The 25,844-nt window shown below is 36.5% G+C and overlaps 1 protein-coding gene across 1 annotated transcript in view; it reads right to left on the bottom strand.

Moving 5' to 3' along the window:
• Positions 1–1,524: 1,524 nt before the first annotated feature.
• LOC150091193 (integrin alpha-9-like) overlaps positions 1,525–25,844 on the bottom strand; it is a 295,920-nt gene continuing 271,600 nt past the window's right edge. Inside the window, exons 9-10 of the mRNA XM_090389494.1 lie at positions 23,363–23,434; positions 1,525–1,713 (exon numbers count right to left, since the gene is read on the bottom strand). Of these exons, the coding sequence (XP_090245620.1) occupies positions 1,525–1,713; positions 23,363–23,434 (261 nt within the window). The remainder of the gene's footprint in view (positions 1,714–23,362; positions 23,435–25,844) is intronic.

Here is a 25,844-nt window from a genome sequence, read left to right as displayed (position 1 = left end):
ACACGTGCCACAACCAGTCAACATCCTTTTACTGTCCAAGTGTGAGTCCACTCACAGAATCAACTTTTCTTCTTCATTTATTCATTCAAATTCTGTTTTCTGGAGCAACCTTCCTTCATATGTATTTCCTGAAAATTACAATTTACAGAAGTTCAAGTCTAATGGCAACAAGTATCCTCTTTTATCTTTTCAACCTTCAAACCATGCACATTACTAAGTACAGTACTATAGATTCTAAAAAAAAAAAAAAAAAAGTACCCATACATAACAATGATCATTGAGAATGAAAAAAAAAAAAAAAAAAAAAAGAAACAGTATGGAAAACATTTATTCAACATGATATACTGTAAGATAGTAAGAAATTATAAGGAATTGTGGGAGACGTGGTTTCTTTCTTTCTTTCTTTGCCAATTCTTTACTTTTTATTTCATTTTATTTTACTTTACTGTTTATTATTAGTTATATTTTGTAGTTTAGAATAATATACCTATGAAATCGAAGCAGCCGCCATTACAGAATTTTTAGTGCGAACCCCCTGGAACACCTTTGTGAACCCGCAGGGGTTGGAAAACCACCGGCTGGGAACCGCTGCGCTACTGCAACAGGATCTAGAAATGTTGAGCAGATGGGTCTGAGAGGTGGCAGCTGAAGTTTAACATTGACAAATATAAAGTACTGCATATGGGTAGCAGTACCCTAGAGTAACGTATCAACTGTGTGGTACTACACTCAGGGTGGTAGAGAATGAAAAGGACCTGGGATTAATTGTGTAGTCAAATATGAAATTTTCTAAGCAGTGGAAACAGTCTGCAAGAGAGTAGCTCATGGTGTCTTATCAATGATATACAGGAATTTTTCTAGTAGGGATAAGGAGGTGATTATCTCCTTGTGTAAGGCAATGGTCAGGCCACACCTTGAGTACTGTATACAGGTCAGGAGGCCTTATTTTAGTAAGTATGTAGAGCTGCTGGAAAGAGTACAAAGAATGGCAACAAGATTATTGAACGGAACCAAGAGTTGCTCTTATGAAGAAAGGCTTAAGTTATGCAAATTACAATACCTGCGAAGTGATGTGATTGAGGTGTATAAGGCCTTGAATGGTTTAAGCAAGCTCAATGCTGGTGGGAATCTTCCTCTTGCTCAGATTACACACCTGAGGGGGCATAAATTCAAAATGAAATAGATGTGGGGAAATTTGTCTTTAGCCAGTGGGTGGTTGATTTCTGGAACAAGCTTCCATCTGCCATTGGAAGATAAATTCAAAGCAGAAGTAGACAAACATTTGGAGCGAATTATGGATGGGTGAAGTGGGAAGGGTTGTTTCTTTTTTTTTTCTTTTTTTTTCTTTTTTTTTTGCTGATTCTATGCTTGCTTTCTTGCATCATATGCCTCTACTAATGCTAAATGAAGAATTCTGCTTAATAATTAGTAGTGGTTTTCTAGTTAAAGCAACTTATAGTTCATTTATATTACATAAAATTTAAATTACTCTAAATATAGACTGTGCAAGTTAAATATTTTAATTTAAAATTTACATAAATGCTGAAAATATGATATAATACATACTATTCCATTACTTAGGTAAACATAAACTTTTCCTTCATCACTTCCAGAAGGTAAATTAGAGAAGAGTGGGGCACCTACAAGGAGATCTGTGTAGTTATCATTGTTGAGGTTTATTCCTAATACAGCTGCACCAAAATATTCTCCAAGCTAAAAATATACAGTAATCACAATGTAATAATAACAATTACAAAAATATTTTTATAAACAGCTTAAAATTACTTAAACACAAAAAAAAACAACATAAAATTAAATTTTGTGTTTTTTTTTAAATAAGTCAGATAGCAATATGCACCTTTTCTGTCACTTAATATTACAAGGCAAATCAATATTATAAGGCATATTATTATTAGTATAATTAATATTATAAGGCATATTATTATTAGTATAATTAATATTATAAGGCAGAATACACACCTTTTCTGTCACTTAATATTACATTTTTTTTTACATAAATTAAAAGAATCCTAATGATAAATCACTGAATTATGACCACATATCTCATACCATGTTGGGCTACTGCTTGTCCAGATAACAGCCACTATTTGAATAGGTATTCACTCCACTAGATGTCTGAAGACATCCACAGGGATTTGCAGCCATGCTGCCTGCAAGGCTGTGTCACAACAGATGGTGGCTGCGTGTCCATATGCCACACTTCCCACAGGTGTTCAAATGGATTGAGGTCAGGTGAATTTGGAGGCCAGTCAAGATGGGTGATATCTTGATTGGCCTATGGGTGACTGATAGATTAACAGTAGCCACAGGCAGAGGTGAAAGTGATTCTTGCACTGATTCTATTGGATTGAGTGGCAGCCTGGAAAGCGAGGTACTGGGGATTTCAGGGCTGTTGGGAGTCATCATGGAACAAGTAAATACACGGTTGCATTAGGGTAACTAAGAGTAAGAATAGCTGTATGTATACTTGCATGTAGACCAATGCTAGGAGTATAGTAAATAAATTTGATGAATTTGAAGTGCTGGTCAAGATATCAGAAGTGGATACTGTTGGGATAGCAGAGACATGGGGTTGCACAGATATAAGGAATGCAGAATTGGAATTTGGGAAGTACAATGTGTACAGAAAGGATAAACAGGACAGGAAGGGTGTTGTTGTTGTTATTTGGTTTTTAGGAGCATTAGCAACTAAGGCCATATTGCTCCGGGATATGCGGTGGTCATTCCCTGACCTTTCCGCATCCTCCGTATTTGGTGGTGACGGGCTCGAACCCCGGTCTAATCAAGAAGCGGACAGGAAGGGAGTAGGGGTTATGCTGTTAGTTAAGAAACACATAAAATTTAAGGAAGTGAATTCAACTGACATTGGTGGACAATGCAATTTTAAGTCAGTGTGGTGTGACATAAGCACTGGGAAAGGGGGTGCCTCCGTAGCCAGGTGGGCAGGAGCAGCAGTGCGTAGCATATGCTTCTTGATTAAACCGGGGTTCGAGCCCATGACCACCAAATACAGAGGATGTGGGAAGGTCAGGGAATGACCACAGCATATCCCCAGAGCAATATGGCCTTAGTTGCTAATGCTCTTAAAAACCAAATAACAAACAACAACTGGGAAAGGGAAAATGAGAGTAGGTGTGTTTTATAGGCCTAATGAATCTGATGAGTATAATGAGCAACTGTGCAGAGAAATAGAGTGGGTCAGTAAATCAGAATGTCTTATAATGGGGGATTTTAACTTTCCAGATATTGCCTGGAACTTGCGGTTTGGTCACTCGCACACTAGCAAGACTTTTGTGGATTTATTGGATGACTGTTTTCTACAGCAACATGTTTGAGAGGCAACCACAGGAAATTGTTTCTTTGTTTGTTATTTGGTTTTTAGGAGCATTAGCAACTAAGGCCATATAGCTCCGGGGATATGCAGTGGTCATTCCCTGACCTTTCTGCATCCTCCGTATTTGGTGGTCACGGGCTCGAATCCCGGTCTAATCAAGAAGCGTGTGCTACGCACTGCTGCTCCTGCCCACAGAGGCACCCCACAGGAAGTAATACTCTTGATCTGATTATCAGCAGTGATTCTTATACGTTAAGAATCTGCAGATAAACGAACCACTAGGCAGCAGTGATCACAATGTACTGATGTGGGATTTACGTAAAGATGTAATTACCATCAGAGGTAAGGGGAAGGGTTTTTCTTTCGTAAAGGTGACTACAGTGGCCTCAAAGAGAGTTTTTAATTTCTAATCAGTGGGATCAACTGATGATGTTACCAATGATATTGATGAAGGTGTATCAGGGTTAATATCCAAGTTTTCAGATGATATGAAGGTTTGCAGGGTAAAATAGGCTTTAAAACTGAAATCCCTGCCAGATTATCCAACATGGTCATCTATTTTTGAGCCACGATGAGAAAGTTTATACAATGCCCTTCAGACTGCCAATTGTCCTTTCGGTATTCATGTCCAAGAGCTACTCAGAGAACTTGAAATCAAGGTAGACAAGGTTACCCAAAACACCAGCAGCCCATTCCACCCTGGCATGCTCATGTTCCAACATGTGCCTTTTCCTTTAAAAACTGGGGAAAGTCAGACACTCCATCATCTGTAGCTCTATTCAGCACACCGAGCTGAACATTCTGACTTTGCGGAAGTTTACACAAACAGCTTGAAGTCAGAATCGTATGTAGGATCCGCTGCTGCTTTTCCGACACTACCATATCAGGGCAGATTCTCCCTGAATGAAGCATATTTGCTGTAGAGATGCACACTTTACAGTTAGCCTTGAATCACATTAATAAATGTCAGTACCAATTCATTCTATATACTGATTCTTTGAGTGTTGTTCAGGCTTTATTGTAGGTGAGATACAACCCTCACCCAATTCTGTCTCAAATTCAGCAGAAGATCAATTCTCTCCATGAACATGACATGAGCGGATGTCTAATCCCACATTGGGATTAGACATCTGCTTCTGCTGGATTCCCAGCCACATTGGAATTGTCAGTTGATTTGGCTGACACTGCAGTCAAATCAGCAATTCCTCTAATAATTGTTGCCTGTCAGTCTCCTATACAGACTATAGGCAAATAATACGTGAAAAGATTCACTCCCAGTGGCAGGATTCATGGAATAGAGAGAAGACTACAAACAAATTACATCAAATAAAGCCTGTAATTGAACCATGACAGTCCAGTCTGCGCAGGAATCAAAAAGAGGAACTTGTTCTTGCCCAGACCTGCAAAGGACAGAATCATCTGATACATCAGTATTTGCTGAGGGCTGATGACCCTCCTGTGTGTGAGTCCTATGACACAGTTTTATCCATAAAACATATTTTAATAGAATGCCCAGATTTTAATGATACACACTTTACCTCTTTTACCCATCTGACTGAGCCTTGTACACTCAGTCAGATTTTATCAGTAATGACCATGTGTCAGATATTTTTAATTTTACAAACTATTAATATTTACTGATATATATATAGTATTGAGCATTTATTTTTAGTCACTGTGTTTTACTCTGTTTTATGTATTTACCGTTTTTGAGTTGTAACTGTTCTGAAAGGTTACAATATATCTTTTATTCATTTGTATTTTTATGGTGTAATCATGGCGCACTGTAGCCTTAGTCGCTTTTGTGCAAATAAAATCGAAACCATCCATCCTGGATTCAAAGTGTCAAAGTACAGAAGAACTCTCCTATTTTGTAGTAAAACTTCTGTTGATTATAAATGCAAGCCTTTAGAAAAGCATGGGTGACTGGCTCACTGTTTAGTAACTGGTTAGCGCACTGTTTTATACCTGAAGTTGAAGGATATCTGAAAAATAAGAATTTATCATTCAAGTTGCTCCTTATCTTAGACAATGCTCCAAGTCATCCAGTGTCACCTCTCAATTGCAATCCAAATGTAAAACTTGTGTTTCTTCCTTTGAACACAACATCAATTTTACAGCCCCTGGACCAAGGGATCATTTCGATTTTTAAATCTTATGTGAGGAAAAGCTTGTCAAATCTTGTTGATAAAATTGAAAAATTTCCAGATAAAAACATGCACCAATGTTGGGCTGAATTCAGAATACTAATAGGCATTGAAATAATTGAAAAGTCATGGACTGAAATGAAGAAGTCAACTTTGAAGAACTATTGTAAGAATCTACTCCCTGAAACAGGAAGTGACTCTCAAGACCAATATTATTCAGACAGAAGTTGAGAAAATTATTAAACTTTCAAACATTGGAGGTGAGGGATTTAGTGATATAGGGCAGGAAGAAATTTTAGAATATATTCATTCTCATCAGGAGGAATTAAAAACTGAGGAGTTAGAAGAACTATTGGATTCCAATAAAGATGTTTGTGAAAAAGAAGAAAATGAAGAGCAGAAGAAACCTGAACTAACAAACAAGGGTATATCAGAGATTCTAAAAGCAGCCAAGTTCTTGAAGGAGATGATTATGCAGGAAGATCCTGACTTTCATAGAAGTATGAAAATTAAGAGAGGCACTGATAATATTATGGTTTCTTATGTTGACATGAGAAAGATCGTGACAAAACAGTGACAGACAAAAATTACGGATTTTGTAAGTAAGTCAACTTCAAAAGCATTTACATTAGGGGCACGAACTCGCTGTCACTCCATTGGATCAATGGAACGGAAGATGAGAAATTATGGAGGAGGTCAGTCTTGCTGTTCATTTTTGAAATCCCCATTCCAGCAAAAATTAGCATAGAAAAATATTACTTCTATGGAATACGTTTTTAATTAAAGTTAAATTGTTGATTTCTTTTAAAAATAAATTGTACCATTTGTAATACAGATTATGGTTTTAATTTCCTACAAAAAGATTCAGAACCTAACCCCTGTTTTTCCATAACAACAGTACCCCGCTGAACGCGGAATCGCTGTGTGCAGAGGTTTATCAGAACATAATCCCCACTCTCATCGGGGGTCACCTGTATATGAAAATTGCAGCATATAAAATATAATGGTGTTGGGTGAAATGTTAAATGCTACCACCAATATCCTGTGTTTCAACAGCATTCAGTTTCTGAGCCTCTCTGCTCTTATACTTATTAATTTAAGTTCCTGAATGAACATATTTCCCAAAGTCTTTCACAACTGCTTATGTCAAAGTGATAATGGTGGTTCATGTGGTTCAATGTATAGGCTCTGGACAGGAGACTTTCGATATGCTCCAGTAGCAATACGGAGAGCCTGATGATGGACAGGATCCAGCAATCGGAGTACACTGTCCCCGGCTGAATACAACTGTATACCACAAACACGTAATCTATTTTGGATCATAGTTCCAGAAAGGTCAACGTTTTATCGAAAACGAGTCCCAAGAATTTTGTGTCTGACACTACTGGAATAGTATTTTGTCCAAACCTTAATTCAGGTTCAGAATGAAGATTAGACTTACGACAAAGGTGTATGCAAACGGCCTTCTGCAGCAAGAACCTGAATCTATTAGCAACTGCCCAGGAATTAAGGTGATTTATGTCTTGTTGCAATTGTCTTTCAATAACCCTCATGTTGCATGACCAAGAAAATATGCTAAAATCAACAACAAAGAGGGAGCTGTTTACAGTTGGAGGAAGTTGTTCTGTGATGGAATTTACTTTGATGGCAAAAAGCATGACACTTAATACTGATTCTTGCGGTACTCCCTCCGCTTGGCAAAATGGACAATAGAGTGAGGATCCTACATGAACTTGGAAGGACTGCTTGGCAAGAAAGTTTTCAATAAAAATGGGGAGATGCCCTCTAAGACCGAGGTCATGCAAATCTTTTAAGATGCCAAATCTCCAAGTTGTGTCATACACTTTCTCCATGTCAAAGAATACACACACACACAAGATGTTCACGTTTTAGGAAAACATCCCGGATAGATGTTTCCAGTCTAATAAGATGGTGCAGAGTGTACCAGTTTCTTCAGAAGCTGCACTGAATGTTGGACAGAAGGTGATTTGATTCTAAATTCCATATTAAATGACAATTAACCATTCTCTCCAGGATTTTGCACAGACTGCTAGTCAGAGCGATAGGATGATAATTAGTAAAGATTTTAGGATACCTTCCTAGCTTCGCAAAGGCAAAAACAATTGCCATGGGCCAGGTGTCCAGAAACTGCTCTTCAGTAAAGATTTTGTTATATAAAAAGAGCAGGTGATCCACAGATGTTGGTGAAAGGTGCTTAATCATTTCTAATGGATGACATCCGGTCCAATAGCATTTGCTTTAGAAAGGGAGAGATCTCTTTTTTAATTCCTGCATTGTGAATGGCTCGTTGTGACAAAGGCCCTTTATAGTGTGAAATTTAGTGCCTCTTTTTCACTTTTATGTTTATTTCTCAGGACCAGAAATTCTGGGGAACAGGATTGGAATCTATCCTGTTCCCCGGAATTGAGATGTTTGAAAATGTTTCCCCAAGAGCATTGGCTATTGCAGTTGGCTCTGCAATAGTGCATCCATTATAGTCTAGAGGGGGTGAGATGTATATTTTCCCTTAATTTTCCAGATTTTATCCCAAACCACCTTAGCGCTGGTAGACTGGGTAATAGATGACAAAATGGATCCATGATTGCTTCTGACTCTGACGGGGAGTGTAGCATGCTTTGGCTCATGCACGTTTAAAAGCTATAAGGCTGGCCATGGTAGGATATCGGCGGAATATCCCCTAGGCTTTATTTTAAGCCTTTTTTGCTGCCGTGCACTGTGAATTCCACCAAGGTTTGGGAAAAGTTGGAAACCTGGCAGATGTTTTTGGAATTGCAATTTCGGCTGCATGGATGATATTTTCTGTAATGTACGTGACTGCATCATTGATAGGTTCCTGACACTGCAGTGATTTCAAAATTTTCCCTGATGTTGAAAGGCATTCCAGTCAGCCTGATCAAACTTCCACCATGGTAACCTAAAAGGAAGACGGTCTCCCACTGCGTAAGCAGGTTATCACAGGGAAGTGATCACTTCCACATGGGTTCTCCTCCACTTCCCAAGTGAGAGAAGGGAAGCAGATAGAAAGATCAATGACATAAATCATAAGGGTAGGCATGTGGAAGAAAGTGTTTGATCCCACATTTAGAAGTGGGGAGGTCATTGTCATTTAGCATATGCTCTATAACTTGTCCCCTTCCACTGATGCAAGCACTACCCCATAGGGTGTTATGTCCATTAAAATCCCCAAGAAGTAAAAAAGGGGGAAGGCAGCTGCATTATAAGATCATCAGGATCTTTCTGGGAAATGTCAATCCCAGGAGGCAAACAGATAGAGCTGATGGTTAGCAAAAAACCTACTGCAAATTGCAACAGCCTCTATGCTGGTTGTAAGTAGCAAGGGCTGAACTGGGATCTGGTTGCCTACAAGGATAGCCACTCCTCTATGAGCAGGACAATCCACAATTCTATCCTTACGAAAAATCATGATGTTTCGCATGGTGGGGGGGTCTTCATTTGCCGTTAGGTAAAGTCTCCTGCAAGCAAAAGCAAACTGGCTCATGCTCTTGCAGGAGGGCCTTGATGTCATCAGTATTTTGCTGGAATCCACAACAATCCTATAGTAGGAATTTAGCTATTATTTTGGCTAGGTGGGTCCATCAGTTCCAAGGTGCTGAGGACTTACTTTTGTGTCTTCGATTTATCTTTTTTGGGGAAGTCTGGATACTGACCCGTGTCCATTTCCTCCACAAAGAGTTCCGAGACTGATTCATCCAGTACCTCCTTATCCTCTACATTCATTGTTTCTAGTATTATGGGTGGCTCTTCTGATCTTTTTTTTGGCTTTTCTTTACCATTTGGTTTTGGTAGTGGTGGTGGAGCACTAGGAAGTAAGGATATAGGAGCGTCAGCTGACTGTGTTTTTTGAGTGGGATTTTGTGAATGCAATAAATAGCAAGCAATCAGAGTGAATGACTCTCGTGATGATATAGTCATCTCGGTTTGTGTACCGATAGTGCAATTCACAGAAACCTTCTGGGCATATGAAGATTTCCCACTATTTATTGGTTGGATACATTTTCTGGCCTCTGGGTAGGAGATACTCAGCTCTGTTTTTAATTTTTGGATCTTTTTAATCTTTCCACTGCTGGCATGCTCCAGAGTAAGCAGGGTGCTCTGGCAATTTACACAGATTGGTTTTAAAGCTGAACATTCCTTGCTCTCGTGGTCTTTAGCACCACATCAAGCACAGGCAGAGTTACCACGACAAGCTATTTGTGAATAGTCGTATTTTTTGGCATCTAAAACACCTCAGTGGGTTTGGAATGTAAATCCTTACTGGGCAGTTTAAGCAGCCTGCCTTGCTGGAACTTGGATGCTGTGGGGTATTGAATGTTAGGATGAGAACTCAGGTAGGGATAAGATTCCCATCCTTTCATATCGATATTCTCTTGACAGCTATCACTTTTGGTCTTTCAATTCAGAGCAGATTTCTTCTTCTGATACATGAAGAAGGTCCCCCTCTCATATAACACCTCGTGAAGAATTCAGAGTTTTGTGGGAGTTACAGTGATAGGTATCCCCCTATGGATGTAGATTTCAGGATTTTTTTCCACTTGAAGCTTCGACCAAAAAGTCACCATAACACACCGTTTTACAGATTTTGGTGATCCTGCCAACCCTTCTAATACTTTCTGGATAAAGAAGGGTCACATCTTCCTGATTGAATGCTATCTGGTGGTCTTTAGCACCACACAGAGCACAAGCAGAGTTACCACAACAAGCTGCAGTTAAGGTGCAGTCATACCTCAGAAATGCTGGCATTACAGTATTGGACTGGCTTGGCAATAGACCAGATTTGAACCCTATTGAAAATAATTGCTGGTATATAAGGTTCCCCCCCCCAGGGGCTCAAATCTGGTGAGTGTGGGTTGGCATACCCAGGGTCCTGAGCTGGATATCATCATTCTTCTCTTTCTTAGTGATTCCTTTCTACTTCTCTCTCTCTCTCTCTCTCAGAGTAACTTGGGAATTTTTTTAGCTGGTGCAGCATAAGCCTCAGGATAAAGAAGGGTCTATCCTTACACCATATGGCTAATAATAATAAAAATAATAATCTAAAATTGCTCAGAAGAAGCCAACAAGTAAGACTGAACTACAGGAGAGCATTGTAAGGGTGTGGTACCACAAAATTGGGCAACCGTATATCCAAAAGTTGATTAACTCTATGCCAGATCGTTGCAGGGCTGTAATTGCAGCTCAATAGCAAAATATTGAGGACTTATTTTGCTGATTTACAGTAGATAATACTATTACGTTAACTTGTCATTTCAGTTTTTACACGTAAATGCAATAAAATGTATGTTTGGTTGTCATGATTGCCATTTGCATGATTTTTCATATTTCCATTAATTACACATTTTACCCTTTGGGAAGATATTTATGGCAATTAGGTATATCAGGTGGAGTCTTTTTATTGGATTTCATTCACAGAAATATATATCCCATCTATGTATTTCGAACATTTCTGCAACCCACAATGTAGCACAAAACACAAAAATATTGATATCGAGTGGACCAATTTGATTCCATCCCCTTCCTTTTAGTGTTTACATAAGTAAGAAGTAGTCTTTGCTATTTTCTTTGCATCCTTCGCGAAAGATTTCTCATAATCTACCTTTGCTTGCCTGACCTACTTTGTGACTTGATTACTAGTTTATATCTACCAGAGGCTTCTATGGCACATGATAATTTATATGCATCCGATGCATTTTTCTTCTCTGCCACTAGTTTCACCAGTTCATCTGACATCCATTTTGGCATCCAATGAATTCAATTATTGGATTTCATTCACAGAGATATATATCCCATCTAACAAATGCATTTCAAACATTTCTGCAACCCACAATGTAGCGCAAAACAGATTATTTGCAAAATTCACAAGTGATGCAATTTTTTTGTCCGCCACTATTATTTGAGATTGCAGCGGTATAACTTTTCCATTGAGAGTTTGTATTTTTTATTCATATAATTCGAGCGTCAGTATTTTTGTTAATGGTTGAGGCGAAATTAATCCAGGAGTCACGTTTTGCTTTTCTTCCTAATTTTTCTTGCTTTGGCTCTGAGTTTTTTGTAACAATTAGGTTGACGGTAGTTGGAAATTTGTGAAACTGATTCCAAGCATGGTTTTTTCCCTATTTCTATGGTATCATTAGCATGTAATTCTAATACTGAGTTGTCATCCTCTGGTTGAACATCAATTTCCATTTTGCTATTGCATGGTTTCACTTTTTTATAGTCTTCAACAATTGCTGATTTTGCTGTTTTAGGCAATGTTGAGATAGCATCAGTTGGGATACTGATCGGCATATTTCTGGTCTCATTGGCTGTAAGTTTCTTTTTGGATCTTAGAGCAGTTTTGGCCATGGTGGAAAAATAACTCCTCGGTTCTATGGAGACACATGTTTGTGTTGCAATTGAGTGGCTACTTCTGGTGATCAATTCATATGATCAGCTGGGCATGGTTAACAGCACTTGCTTTCTTGCTTCAGGATATGGGACTTCATGCTCCACTTTATATTTCTGGATTTTTTTTTTCCTGTTTTCCAAAGGTCACATGCTTTAGAAAATGGAGGATGACTTCCTTTACAGTTTGGGTAAGTTGGAGAAGAAGCTGTACAGTCTCTTTGGAGCTACAAATAGGACACACAGCATTGCCTCAGCATGCCGTCTATGCATGGCCGTACTTCTGGAACTTACAGCAGCGAATGGGATTTGGGATGTAAGGTTGAATCTTTCAGTTTAAGTAACCTGCTTTAACAGAAGATGGAAGATTCAGAGTGCTCGCCATCAAAATAATGGATCTGGTTGGTAATAAGTTGCCATCTTTTTTGGTCATTATTCTCCAAGCATGTGTCACCTTTTGTTCACTAAGTTGTTATACTATTTCTTCTTCAGAGACAGTAAGTTCCATTCACTGATAATGCCTTTAGACATTTTCAGAGTGTTATGGGGCATAACTGACAAATCAACAGGGTACACCATGTAAATTCATGTCCTCCATGTAAATTCTTCAGCATAACATAATGAACACCATCTGGGCCTGAAGCACTGTTGGGAGATGTATTTAATGATTTTTTCAGTTCTATTAATGTAAAGAGTTGGTTGTATGGAAGGGAGCAGTGCATTAAGAAGTTAATTTTATACCATTCTGAACCATCTTTAATGCTCTGGAAGGAGGATACATAGGAGCAGAAGCAGAGATGATGGCAAAAGATTCTTCTAGTGAATTACCTCAGGGGCTCACATCTGGTGAGTATGGGCTTGGCACACCCAGGGTCCTGAGTTTGTTATCATCATTCTTCTCTTTCTTGTTGATTCCCTTCTACTTCTGACTCTCTCTCAGGGTAACTCAGAATTTTTTTTTTTTGGCTGGTGCAGCAAATACTTCAGGCTTCCTTGCACCATATGGCTAATGATGATAATGATTGGCAACTTCTTCAAGAGTAGCCATGTCTTTCCCTTTCAAGTGAAGTATCGGAGAGGGCAGCCAAACAAATCTGCTATTTAGCACCTGTATCCTTTCTATAGATGATCCGTGTATCGGATCATCTATAGAAAGACGGTTGATGCAAAAGCGACGTTTGAAAGAGGTCATCAAAAGACGGTTGATGCAAAAGCAATCCATAAATTGTGTTTTGCTTACCTTCTAATTTGCCTTGCTTTTGCTTTAAGCCTGTTATAAGCAATTAAATTATTGGTAGTAGGACACTTCTGGAAATTATTCCATGCACAGTTTTTCTCTTGTTTGGCATAGAAGCACTCTGCATTTCACCAGTGATTTTGGTGAGCGCGATATGGACTGGATTTTGGAATAAAAGCATTTGCCGCAGTCATAATCTGATTGGTGATGTAAGTAGTTACATCATCAATATGTGTCTATTGAACATAAATTCTATCTAAAAGCATTTTAGCAGAATAGACATCCAGGTTTGCCTTGCTAAACTCCCAAATCGATCGTTGATCAGCATTTTGAGTTACCACTGTTTGCAATGTGCAAATAATTGGAAAGTGGTCACTATTAAAGGGATCAGATAATATCAACCATGTCATGATTCAAAAGATGGATAGAGAGCAAATTGACAAGTGAACTGCAGAAGTATATCCTGTAAGTAGGTGAATGTATGTAGGAGATCCAGAGTTTAGTAAATTAAGATCATTATTATTTAAATTCCTCAATCAATTTGCCTCTTCTGTCCATTGTAGTGGACCCACACAAAGGATGGTGTCCATTAAAATCATTGAGAAGAATTGTGGAATTCTGACTGGGGAAGAGGTAGAGATGGTGGAATATAAACGGAAACAAGGGTGACCGATGTACCGACTGCAATACTAGCAGCCACGGCTTTTAGATTTCCCCAAAATACACCACACTTTTGTAAATAATTATTCATTACTTCATAAATATCTTGCCCAGTTTTTCTTTAGGTGAGTTCTTTACAACAAAAAAATATATATATAATAAAAGATTAATAATTGTGTGTTTTCAATAAACCTGATAAATGCTATTAATTGGGCTTTTTCCCGCTAATATCTGTAGAATTATGTACTTGCAATGCAAGCAGTCACCAAAAATTATTAATATGTTGAACAACTTGTTCTTCAATATCATCGGACATTTTTTTTATATGCCTGCTAATTGTGCTGTTTGAAAGGGGTAAAGCCAGTATTTTTTTTTTTCCAAGTTCCTCTCCCAAAATCGTTTTCACAATTACCCGACATGCTGGTAATCAGGCGAGATTTTTTTTTTTTTTTTTTTTTGCCACCAGTTTGGCTACTAAATAGCTGGCTTCTTGCACTTTATCAGATATTTTAGCCATACTACAAAATTCTGTACCTTGTTTTCTAGTAGTGGCCTGCAATCTTTTAAAATACTCCACAGTTTTGGATGATAAATTCTCATGTTTCGCAGAAAAATGATGCTGCAATTTACTCGGCACCATTGATTCATTCAACAAACCACATATCACACACAGAGGTAGAGGACAACCTCGGGTACCAGTATATGAAAATCCCATCGTCAAATAATCATCATCATATTTACGACATCTTTTCTTTTTTATTGAGGTTGATGGTTACTCATTTTTGTTTTTGTCATTTTCTCCAGGCTCGTTGTTATCAATATGCCTCTTCTGATTTCCTTTCACTAAAAATTTATCCATTGTTAATAATTTCTAAAATGTAAGATGCATTTTAGGGCTAAAGCCACAAGCTGCAAGTATATATTAAGTGCAATAGCATCATTAATACACAGCCATTTCTGAATAAACAGAATATTTGTAAGGAGGCATCATTTTAAGTTATATCTCATATTGTGAATACCTTCACAACGAGTTGCCATGATATTGCACTACTTCGAATAAGTAAGGCTTCACCTAAGGAGAAGCCTAATGTTACTTATTCTCAGATAGGTACCACCACCCAGATGGCACCGTTTCAGGGCTATTTGGCCCTTCTTTGGTGGGTGGGTGGGTGGGTAGGTACCCAAGTGATGCAATGATGGCAAAACAGTTATGAAGTATAACTCCACAATATGAGAGATGCCTGATGGTGTATGATGTATTTAGACTAAGATGCATTTAGGGCTAAAGCCTCAAGCTGCGAGTCTAAATTTGCTCGCATAATCTAATTATAGACATGAGTGGTAAATTTATAAAAAGCAGAGGGTTGCTAATGGTTAATATGTTGTGTAAGAATGACACAGATTCTAAATCAAATGAGATAGTTTACACTAATATACCTGTAGAAGCTGCAAGAGTTTCTGAAGATGTTCATTTCCAGAGTATGGTTCGGAGTGGAGATTCTTTACCTTGTGTAAGTATTTTTTCTTATACTTAAATTAAATGGATATCCAATTATTTCAAGTTAGATTATGTTAATAGAGGATACATCGGATGTCCTAGATATTTTTTTTGGACTGTCAATCATTAATTATAAAAATGTGTTAATTTTTGTTATATAAAAAACTGTAAATTTAAAAACTCACTGATGCTAGTTAAAGCATAACTTTTATATTGATTAAACATTTTGGAATGACAACTGTGTTTATTAAGTAGCATTCTGGTATTGATATCCATCCATACATAAAATTGAGACGACATTTTGATATATCATTATTTTTGTAGGATAATGATGCTCAACAAAGTAAAGATTATTTTGAACCTGAAGGATATTTGGATGATTCTGACATGGACAAAAATTACTTGCCAAGTGAAAATTCATCAGATTCTGATAGCTCATCTAATGTTTCACATGTGCCTCGAAGATCACCAAATAATATCATGGAAGAAGAGAATGGGATGAATGAAGAAGCAGGCATTGAAGAATATGCTAAAAAAACTAGAAGGCCAAGAAGACCTAGCCAATGGAAAAGAAATATTAAAAAGCAAAAAGTAAACTCACGTCTAGCATACATTACTGAAACTAATCAGGAAGTGCCAGCAAAATCAGTAAAAGGAACATGTGGAGATAAATGCCGCCTTAAGTACACAACAAAAATTTCAGAAGACAAGCAACAACAAATTCATAAAGGATATTCGGCACTTGGTAGTCATAGTTTGCAATGAAACTTTATTTTAAATAATTCCTCTATAGTGACTCCAAAGTATCGACAACGTACGGAAGGATCAACTAGAGGTAATAACATTGCCTACTACTTTCTAAATGAGGGAATAAAGGCTAGAGTATGTACGTATTTCTTTATGAAAACACTGGATATTGGGGACAAACTAATCTGGAATACGTGGAATAAAGTAGACAAATGTGGAATTTTAGAGAAGGAAAAGCGAGGAATGAATGCAAATAAATCGAAATTATTGGAGGAGTTAAAAAAATTCTATAAAGGAACACATTAACAGTTTCCCATTAACTGATTCACACTATCTCAGGGCACAAACTTCAAAACAATATTTGGATGGCAGTCTAACCTTTTCCGAAATGCATAGAATGTACATGAAAGAGAGAAAAGAGAAAGGACTTGACTTTGCAAAGAGATGCAGTTATGAGAAAGTATTCAATTTTGAATTTAATCTTTTGTTTTTTACACCGAAAAAAGACCAATGCTCGTTGTACCAAATGTATGAAAATAGTAATCCAGAACAGAAAGAGGCCTTGCAATTGAAATATGAGTCACGTATTAATAACAAGATTCAAAGCCGAGGAAAAATACAAGGATATTAATGAAGGGAAAGACAAGAAAAATAATAAAATTGTATCATGTTTTGATCTTCAGGCAGTATTACAGGTGCCTTGTGGAGATGTTGGAATATTTTATTATAAGCGGAAATTAAATTGCTTTAATTTTACCATATTCGACTGCATCACAAAAGAGGGATTTTGTTACTTTTGGCATGAGGGCATTGCAAATAGAGGAGTAAACGAAATGAGCTCTTGCGTTTTCCTGTACTTACAAAACCACTGCCTTACTAAAGACACTGTGTTTTATTCTGACAATTGTGTTGGACAGAATAAAAATAAGACAATGGCTTGTCTTTATTTTTATGCAATCACTATGTTTGAAATACCATCTATAACTCATAAATATTTAACAGTTGGTCATACACAGAACGAGGAAGATGCAATGCATGCAACTATTAAACGTCAAAAAAAGCAACTTTTAACATCTGGTCCAATATATATATATACACCTGCTCAGTGGACACCTGTAATACAAATGGCATGAAAAGGAGGAACTCCTTATATTGTAAAAGAATTAGCTACTGAGGATATAAGTGACTTTAAAGATCTGTCAATGTGAATGAGTACTAATTACACGGTGAATGAAGAAAATGAAAAGGTGTTATGGGACGATATTATTATTATTATTATTATTATTATTAATATCCATATGATGCAAGGAAGCCTGAGGCTTATGCTGCACCAGGAAAAAAAAAAAAGTTCCCGAGTAACCCTGAGAGAGAGAGAGAGTCAAAAGTAGAAGGGAATCACCAAGAAAGAGAAGAATGATGATATCCAGCTCAGGACCCTGGGTGTTCCAAGCCCATACTCACCAGATGTGAGCCGCTCGCAAAGATTCTCCAAACCCTATTTACTACAAGAATAATTATAATGAGGAGTATAAATGTACTGACATTCACAGAAGACAATGTGGCCGACCAAAAACGATGCCTGATCTGATAAAGGCCTACTAAGCTCCTCCAAAGTTAAGTGTTCAAAAACTAAAAAATCCGCTAGAACTTTGTAGAACTAATGCAGTACCTATTGTAACCATGCATTTTTCAAAAGTCTCCAAAGTTCAGAAGATTCTGTAACAGCTGCTGTTCAAAGTGACACTGATGATAGGAAGTAGATTTCAGATTTTTGTATTAGAATTTAAAATTTCATTTGAATTATTTTTATTTTCTTATTGTACCTAGATGTAATAAATATTTTTATAACTGTCTAACATCTTTTAATCCAAAAGTGCCCTGTTATATATAAAATAATATCTATGGCCATAATGCCTTAAATTTAAGAATGATAATTATTATCATTCTTAAATTTAAGGCATTATGGACATAGATGAATACGCAAAATGAAACAGTCAGCGCAGTACAGCCTTATCTCAAATTTTTCGAAAGTATAAATAATCTACAATAATTTTAGCAATCATGTTTTAAAACTTAGATTTCAATGAAATATGGTCACCAAACATGGAACTGTAACTTAATTACATTATTTATTATCATGAACAATCACATTCAAATAACTGCTGTGTAAAATATGTAATTTTGGACATGTAGCCCTACTGCATTAATGTGCAATATGATTTAGAAGGCAGTAAGTTTGATATCTGTTTGTTTATTCTTAGTATGAGACATTTTTCTCTGCCTTGTACTTTAGAATTTTTTTAACCCAATTTCCATGATTCACACTTTGTTAGGGTGCTCACCCAGCATATTCCAATTAGGGTATAGTGGTGCTACAGCAGTGCATTCAGACTGGGAACGGTCCACAAACCTACATAGACAAATCCACACCTTGAACTGCTCTATGGGCATGGGCATACTCTGGCATTTAAAACACCTTTGGAACATATGATCAAATCTTATAAGAAAGATAGCCAGCTTTAACTGATACTGGGATATTTGCAATACTAAAGGTGAGAATGGGTAGACCCCCAAAATTTGTTTTTTTTTTTAAGAGCTGCCTAAAATAGTTGGGATGGGATGAGATGAGATGTTTCCGCAAGGTCTTTTGAATGAAATTGTTTAACCATTTTGGGAGACCTGTCATGGCCTCTATGCTCTTCTGTACAACAAAGAGAAAAAGACTGTGGGCCAATAGTTACAAAGTAATAAGAGCTCAGTGTGTTAATGAAGTCAGTTATATATATATGAGGGGTGATCATTTAATTTGCATACTGGTGCAAATTTTAAGTTTACCACATGAACTTTCCATAACCACACCTACAGGTACTCTCCCTGATAGCTACTGAGCAGAGTGTGCACATGGTAGTACTCATTGTAGTGTTGCATGAAAAGTTTTTTTAGCCGTGTGTCAATGTTGATCATTTTGAAGCAAGTATCGTCGCACATACAGATTGAACAGCGATGTGCGATTCGTTATTTTGTCAGACAGGGCTTAAATGCATCGGAAAAAGTTAGAGATGAATGAAGCATATGGTATTGAGTGTCTTGGTAGGATAGCCATATTTAAATGGCACAATCAATTCAGTGCAGGCCATGAGTCTGTTGCACATGACCCAAGACTTGGTCAGCTTTCCTCCTCAACAACTCCTGTGCAACTTGCAAAAACCAGGAAATCATGGATGAAGACAGGCAGGCAAATTACACTTCATGAATTAACTGTTAGAATGTCCATTTCGTACAGTAGTGCTCACAATATTGTGAGAGATCACCTGAAAACGTTGTGAATCTGTGCACAAGTCTGTTCTTTGCTGTTTTTGTTCTGAAGTAAAATTGTGTGGAATCAACGTCTTAAAACCTCTTAATCAAATAGTGACTTGTGATGAAACTTGGATTTTTCTCTATAATCCAGAGACAAAACAACAGTCAAGTGAGTGGGAGCATTCTGATTCACCAAGGCCTAAGAAATTTCGAGCTTCTCATTTGACTGACAAACAAATGGGTTTTTTTTTTTGTTTTTTTTTTTGACATAAAAGGTATTCTTGTTACACATTTTGTGCCTCGTGGAACAACTATAAATATGGAAGCATACTCTGAGGTTCTCAGAGTCAAACTTTGCTGTGCCACTCGTGAGAAACGTCAAGAACGCTTCCGATGTGAAGTGGTTTCTCCATCAAGATAATACCAGGTCCAATATGGCTAATATTGTTCAGCCATAGGTTCCCGATATCCATGATTCACACTTTGTTAGGTTCTGACATATCCCTCTTATTCACTGCACTTAATCCCGTGTGATTTCTTTCTGTTTCCACATCTGAAGAAGCTCTGAAAGGCAAGTGTTTCATGTCTGATAATGATGCTCGCAGAGCCACAACGGAAGGACTTCACAGTTTTTCGAAAAACAGCTTGCTAAAAGTATATAATATGTGGGTACAACAGTGGTGAAAGTATGTCAAGTTCAAGGGAGAGTATTTCAAGAAGGAGAAATCCACAGTAGATTCAGATGATGACAATTAAGATAACATCTTGCACCAGTCCGTGAAGTAAATCACCACCCTTCATTATATAAAAAGAAAAGTACCTTTCCTTTCTTGTTAGAAAGCTTACTTCTTTATTTGGAAGAGAAAAAATTAATTAATGGTGTAAATTAAAATACTAATATTCTCTGTAATCATCTGATTGGAGAGAAAATGCTTTGGAACCACCGAGAAGAAATCATTGTAATTGCTTGAGTGGCATTCAAGACCACTCTTGAATCTGTAAATATTATTTTAAATATTTTTCCCTTAAATACTTTTGATATGAAACATTATCCATATAATACATCTTACTTATAAAACCAAATGTTACAGACATAAAAGCATTTAACTCAACAGTGTCAATGATTATTTCCTACTGTGACCCTGACCAACATTCACTAAAATTTAAACAAAAAAAAAAAAAAAAAAAAAAGACCACTTATAAAATGTGTAACATAAAATTATGTAACTTCTAAATAAAATGGGTTATTTGATATGCTATTTGATATTTTAAATGGTATGCCACGTGATTGAAATGTTTATGTGTTTCACGTTCTGCCAAATAGTGGAACACAAAACATAAATCATATCAGAGATGCAAAACATTTTTAATTCCCTGAAGTGATTATATGCTGTGAAAACAATAGCACTTGAGGTACTTGACAGATGTGAATTGGGATATTATTGTTTGCACTTAACAATTTACAGAATAGAATGGAATATTGTGGCTGGCTTCCTGAAAGATGGGCACATAAGAATTGGAAATAAACGTTTTCCAGAAAATAATAATATACCTTCTATAAATCCTAAAATTTCACAATTTAGAGTTAGGTTAGAAAGACTGAAAATAAACAGAATTTCAGCTCTCAGATCACAAAGTGAGCTGAGAACTGAAATTTGAAAAGAAATACATAATAATTGAGACAGATTTTCTGGAATGTTATACAATAATAAAGATGGAATAAAGATCAGAAAGTTAAGGGGAAGGTTTCCTCCGTTAGGATATCATTGAAAATACTGAGGAGCTGTCGTCTTCCTCTTGTTCCAAGGTACTTGAGCATTTTGGCCAGGATGTTATCAATGTTGCTTTGTTATTGTTCATTGACTTCATCACTTGCTCTGGTTCTTCCATCAGAAAGTCTCGATGTTCACCATCTGTTTGTGTGTTGTCATTTCTTAGTTGTCTGTCCCCATCACAGTATAGTCCTCTCAAATATACTACTTGCCATCTGTCCTTTTTTTGTTGATTTTCCACTATTTCCCTGTTGTTTTTATCTAGAATGTGACCTCATGTGTGGTTTTTCCTGATGTTGCATAGTTCCTTCTCTTCTTTGTGGACTAGATGTTGCTTATGCTCAATTTGCAGATATTCAATTGCATCTCACCTTCATCCATATCTATTTTGCCTTCCTTATTTCCATATTAATCAAACTGGCATGCATCTTATATTTTTCCTCATTTTTGTTCTTAAAGTCTTTCCTGAGCTCCATTAGCTTTGGTATCTCACTTGTCATCCATTGCTGTTTAGCTTTCCTTTGGTCCAAAAGTTGCATTTACAGCATCTGTCATTATCTTCTTGAACTGGGTCCATTCCGATTCTGGGTCTCTCTCTATTCAGCAGATCAAAATTACTATTCACCATTTACTCTTCCATTATACTTGTGAACTTTCTCCAATATGCAAGCTGGCTAAGTTTTTCTTTGTCCCAGCCTTTCTTTAGTCCCTTATTCTGGATTGTCATTAATTTTATATCCAGCTTCCCTATTAGTGGACAGTGATCTGAGCTGATATCAGCTCCATGTTAGGTTTTGCCGCTTTTGATTATGTTTTAGAATCTCTGAGTGGCAATGATGTAGTCAATCTGATTTCGATTAATCTTTGATTGGGCATCATTGGGAGCCTCCCATGTGTATAACCTTCGTGGTGGTAGCGTGAACCAGGTGTTTGTAACAACCATTTTATCTCCCCTTTCATTTCTTATTCCCAGTCCAAAAAGGCCAACAGTGTTGCCAACCCTGCTTGCTCCAACTTTGGCACTGAAATCTCCCATGATTACATTTGATTCCTTTTCTTTTGGCTCAGTGGTGCATATACATATCATTGGTGCATATACCTATATGATATTGATTGGAAGAGCATTAAAGTGGGCAAAAAACAATCCTGTCTGAAAAAGCCCAGTACCCATTTAGGAATCATCTTGATACCAATTCCCACTCTGTGATGCTCGTTTCAGAGTATGTGAATTTGTGGCCTTTCACTGTACTCATTTTGCCTCATCCTGGCCATTGCACCTCCATAAGCCCAAGATATCAATGTTCATGTTGTCAAGTTCTTTTGCAACATTTTCTAATTTCCCTGCTTGATACAGACTTCTGACATTCCACATTGCAATTTTAAGTGGTTATTCTTTGTTTTTAAATTTAGTTCTATTAGAATCTGGCTTATCGTTTGAGGAAATAAACTGGTGTATTCTTTGCACCCTCTAGCCATTTAAGGCCTGCAAGGACTAAGGGCCATTTTTGTTGTATGGCTAATCATGTTGTATTCTTGGGATAGTTAATGTGGCAGTTTCCCCTTGCTTTCCACATCACAGTGCTGTAGCCATAGGCTTGCCTAAGTCTTCAGGTTTTCGGTCCTGATTCTAGATGCTATAGCTGTCTCAGGTTGGTAATAGTGAGTGCTCCTGCCCACCACTATGGTTTGTATCGGAGTTTTCCTTCTCCTAGGTATCTGTCTTGGTCTAGCTCCTATCCATGAGGACCTGTCCAGCTTGGGTGTCCCTTCTGATAGCTAGGCTATCACTAGTATAGTTCCTGGGGTTGCAAAATTAATATTACAGCACTAAAATAACATAACAATATTATGCTATGTAAATACAATAATGAAACTACACTGGTCACCGCTACTACAGTAATATATATTGTATGTATAATGTTAATTTAAAAATATAACTTATAATATTAATTATACATCTACATCATTACATAAAAGAAAAATATTAAATAATCATACTTATCTCCAGTACTCATCAATACACAAAACTGGTGCCAAAATTTCTCTCTTCTGATGTATGATATCAGGTAAACCATTCACCCAATTTTAAAAAAACGCACATATTTAATCAGAACAAAATAATACATGTTTTAAAAAGAATCAAAATGATTATTTAAATAGGTAATGAATATTTCTTGTTATTGTTCATGTATGTGAACAATAACATGAATTAAAAATTCATACCTGTACACCTTCTTTCCTCTGCTGGACATTAATTTTGAATCTGGAATAGCCAAGTGCTTCAAAGATATATACCTGCAACATTCAATAAGCATACTATAAATACAGGCCAACTACAGGACAAGAAGAAAATGTCAAGAGGGAAAATGAGTTGGGGTGGGGGGAGATGAATGGTGGAAGGAGAGAGCTAAATGGAAAAAAACTGGTTTTCTCCTAATCGATCCAGCACGAAGCTGGAATGGATAAGTACTATAATTACAATTACATCATTAAATTCTGGTTTTTTGTTTGTTTTTTGTAAACTCTTACTGTTATTCATATTATTTGTGGTAAAAGGCAAGCTAATATAATATAGCATCAGTCCTTAAAAAAAAAAAAAAAAAAAATTACTTACTTTGTTCTATTGTAACCTAAAATTCCTTGGTTCTGGGTTACAACAATGGAAGTTATTTGAAACTAGAACTAAATTTACAGTATATCAAAATTTTCACATAGTGTTTTAAAATATTTTGTTATGGAAGACAGTGCATGTTTCTGTAGACATTAGTGGTCTTTTGAATGAACTGGTCACCAGAATAAAATCCTAACGAATAGTATTGATGCCTCGAAATTAAGTTTAAAAGCAGCTTTACTGGAAATGCACTCCTATCAATTCCCCTACTTCATGCTGTTAGTTTTAAAGAAAAAAAAAGATATAAAAGATGCCCAAGATCCTGAGTGAAATAAAGTACCATGAATTTTCTTAGAATGTCCACGGCAATCTTAAGGTGGCTGAATTACTATAAGGAGATTTCAAAAAATACTGCTTTCTGTGTGTGACAGTCATGTAACAGAAAAAAACATTATGTTGTGCAGTAGCAGGAAAAGGAGGGATTTTTACTCGGGAAGTAATATAAAATATTTTCCAATGGCTGAATAAAAAAAAGAAAGAAAGAAAAATTAATCTTCCAACTTTGCATATAAAGCAAATTTATCATTGTATTAATGAAGAATTTTGTTAAGGTTCTGGATAAAGAAGAAAATGAATACTGCTGCCTAAGGGTTCCCCAATTTAACAGTGCAAAACTGGAAAAAATACCAGGAAGTCAGGGATCACAGAACATGTCTACAGTTGTTCCTATGTTTTTAATATAAACAGTTTTGAATATAGGGGGAGGGGATTTTAGAAGAATTAAAAAAATAATGTACACAAGAATTTTAAAGACAAGATAATAAACAGAAATAATGAGAGGGATATAGATGCATTATGGATGCAACTTTTCAGTGAAAGAATATAAATTTATAATGTAAAAAATGTTTCGTTTTTTTTTTTTTTTTTTTGTGTTGTTTTGCTTTTTTGGCATTGTTTACTTTAAACCATTAGGAAAAAGAAACTTCTTCCATAGGATATAACTACAATTTTTAAATGCAGTTACATCCTAATGGAAGAAGGATCTTTTGGTGGGCCTCTAAGCTACGGGATACTGAACTGACATCTTGGCAATCGTTTAAAGCTGCATGGATTTCTTGGAAGAAGGAAAGAAGACAATTATGAATTTCTGGTGTCAACTTTACTACAATGTTATAAAACATGGGCTGTCAAATTTCTGCAAATTTATTTTCTTCATTCCCATCTCAAGTTTTGATTCAATGGGAGATGTAAGTGAAGCACAAGGGGAATGCTTTCATCAGGATATACCCATAGTGGAAAAGTGGTACCAATGTCATTGGGATACCCATGATGGCAGATTGTAGCTGATGTCCTAAGAAAAGAAAAATGGACTATAAAGAAATCTCTCTCTCTCTCTCTCTCTCTCTCTCTCTCTCTCTCTCTCTCTCTCTCTCTCTCTCTCTCTCTCTCTCTCTCTCTCTCTCAATCAATCAATCAATCAATCAATCAATCAATCAATCTCTCTCTCTCTCTCTCTCTCTCTCTCGGTAGCAAACATTTCTAAGGAAAGAAAATGTATATAGTACATTATGTTTCATTAAAGTATTTTAAAATGAATACAACTCATTTTTAAGGTAGCATATGTATTATTGTATGATATTTGAATTAGTCATTTATTAAGCTACAGTGAAACCTCTCTATGGCAGACACCACTGGAGCAGAAAAAAGTGTCTGCTTTGCTGAGATCAGTGTACAAGTAGTCGGTTTCAATAATTTGGAAAAATGAAATCCACTGTAACTGGTTACTTAACACAGACTTTTTTATTGCTTATCATAAAACATTTATATTTCGAATACCTTTTGAGAAATAATTCATAATTATTTTTTAACAAATAACAACCTTTTATTTATGATTATAACATTAACTTCTATTAAAAAATAAATATAAATTGGTTTGTTTAGAGCATTTCTTTTTGACAATTTCATTTTCATTGTGGATAATTAAATCACTCACTAGTTTTACTCCATATTCATAATTTTTGCTCACATAGAATTTAGATGGTTTAAGTAATCTAACGTATCAGCATATTTTTTAATTTGGTGTCACTGTTGTTC

This window comes from Mastigoproctus giganteus, chromosome 1 (assembly GCF_048544385.1).
Source record: "Mastigoproctus giganteus isolate SK-2022 chromosome 1, ASM4854438v1, whole genome shotgun sequence".
In the NCBI taxonomy this organism is placed as follows: domain Eukaryota; kingdom Metazoa; phylum Arthropoda; class Arachnida; order Uropygi; family Thelyphonidae; genus Mastigoproctus; species Mastigoproctus giganteus.
This window is presented reverse-complemented; position numbering and strand designations above follow the sequence as displayed.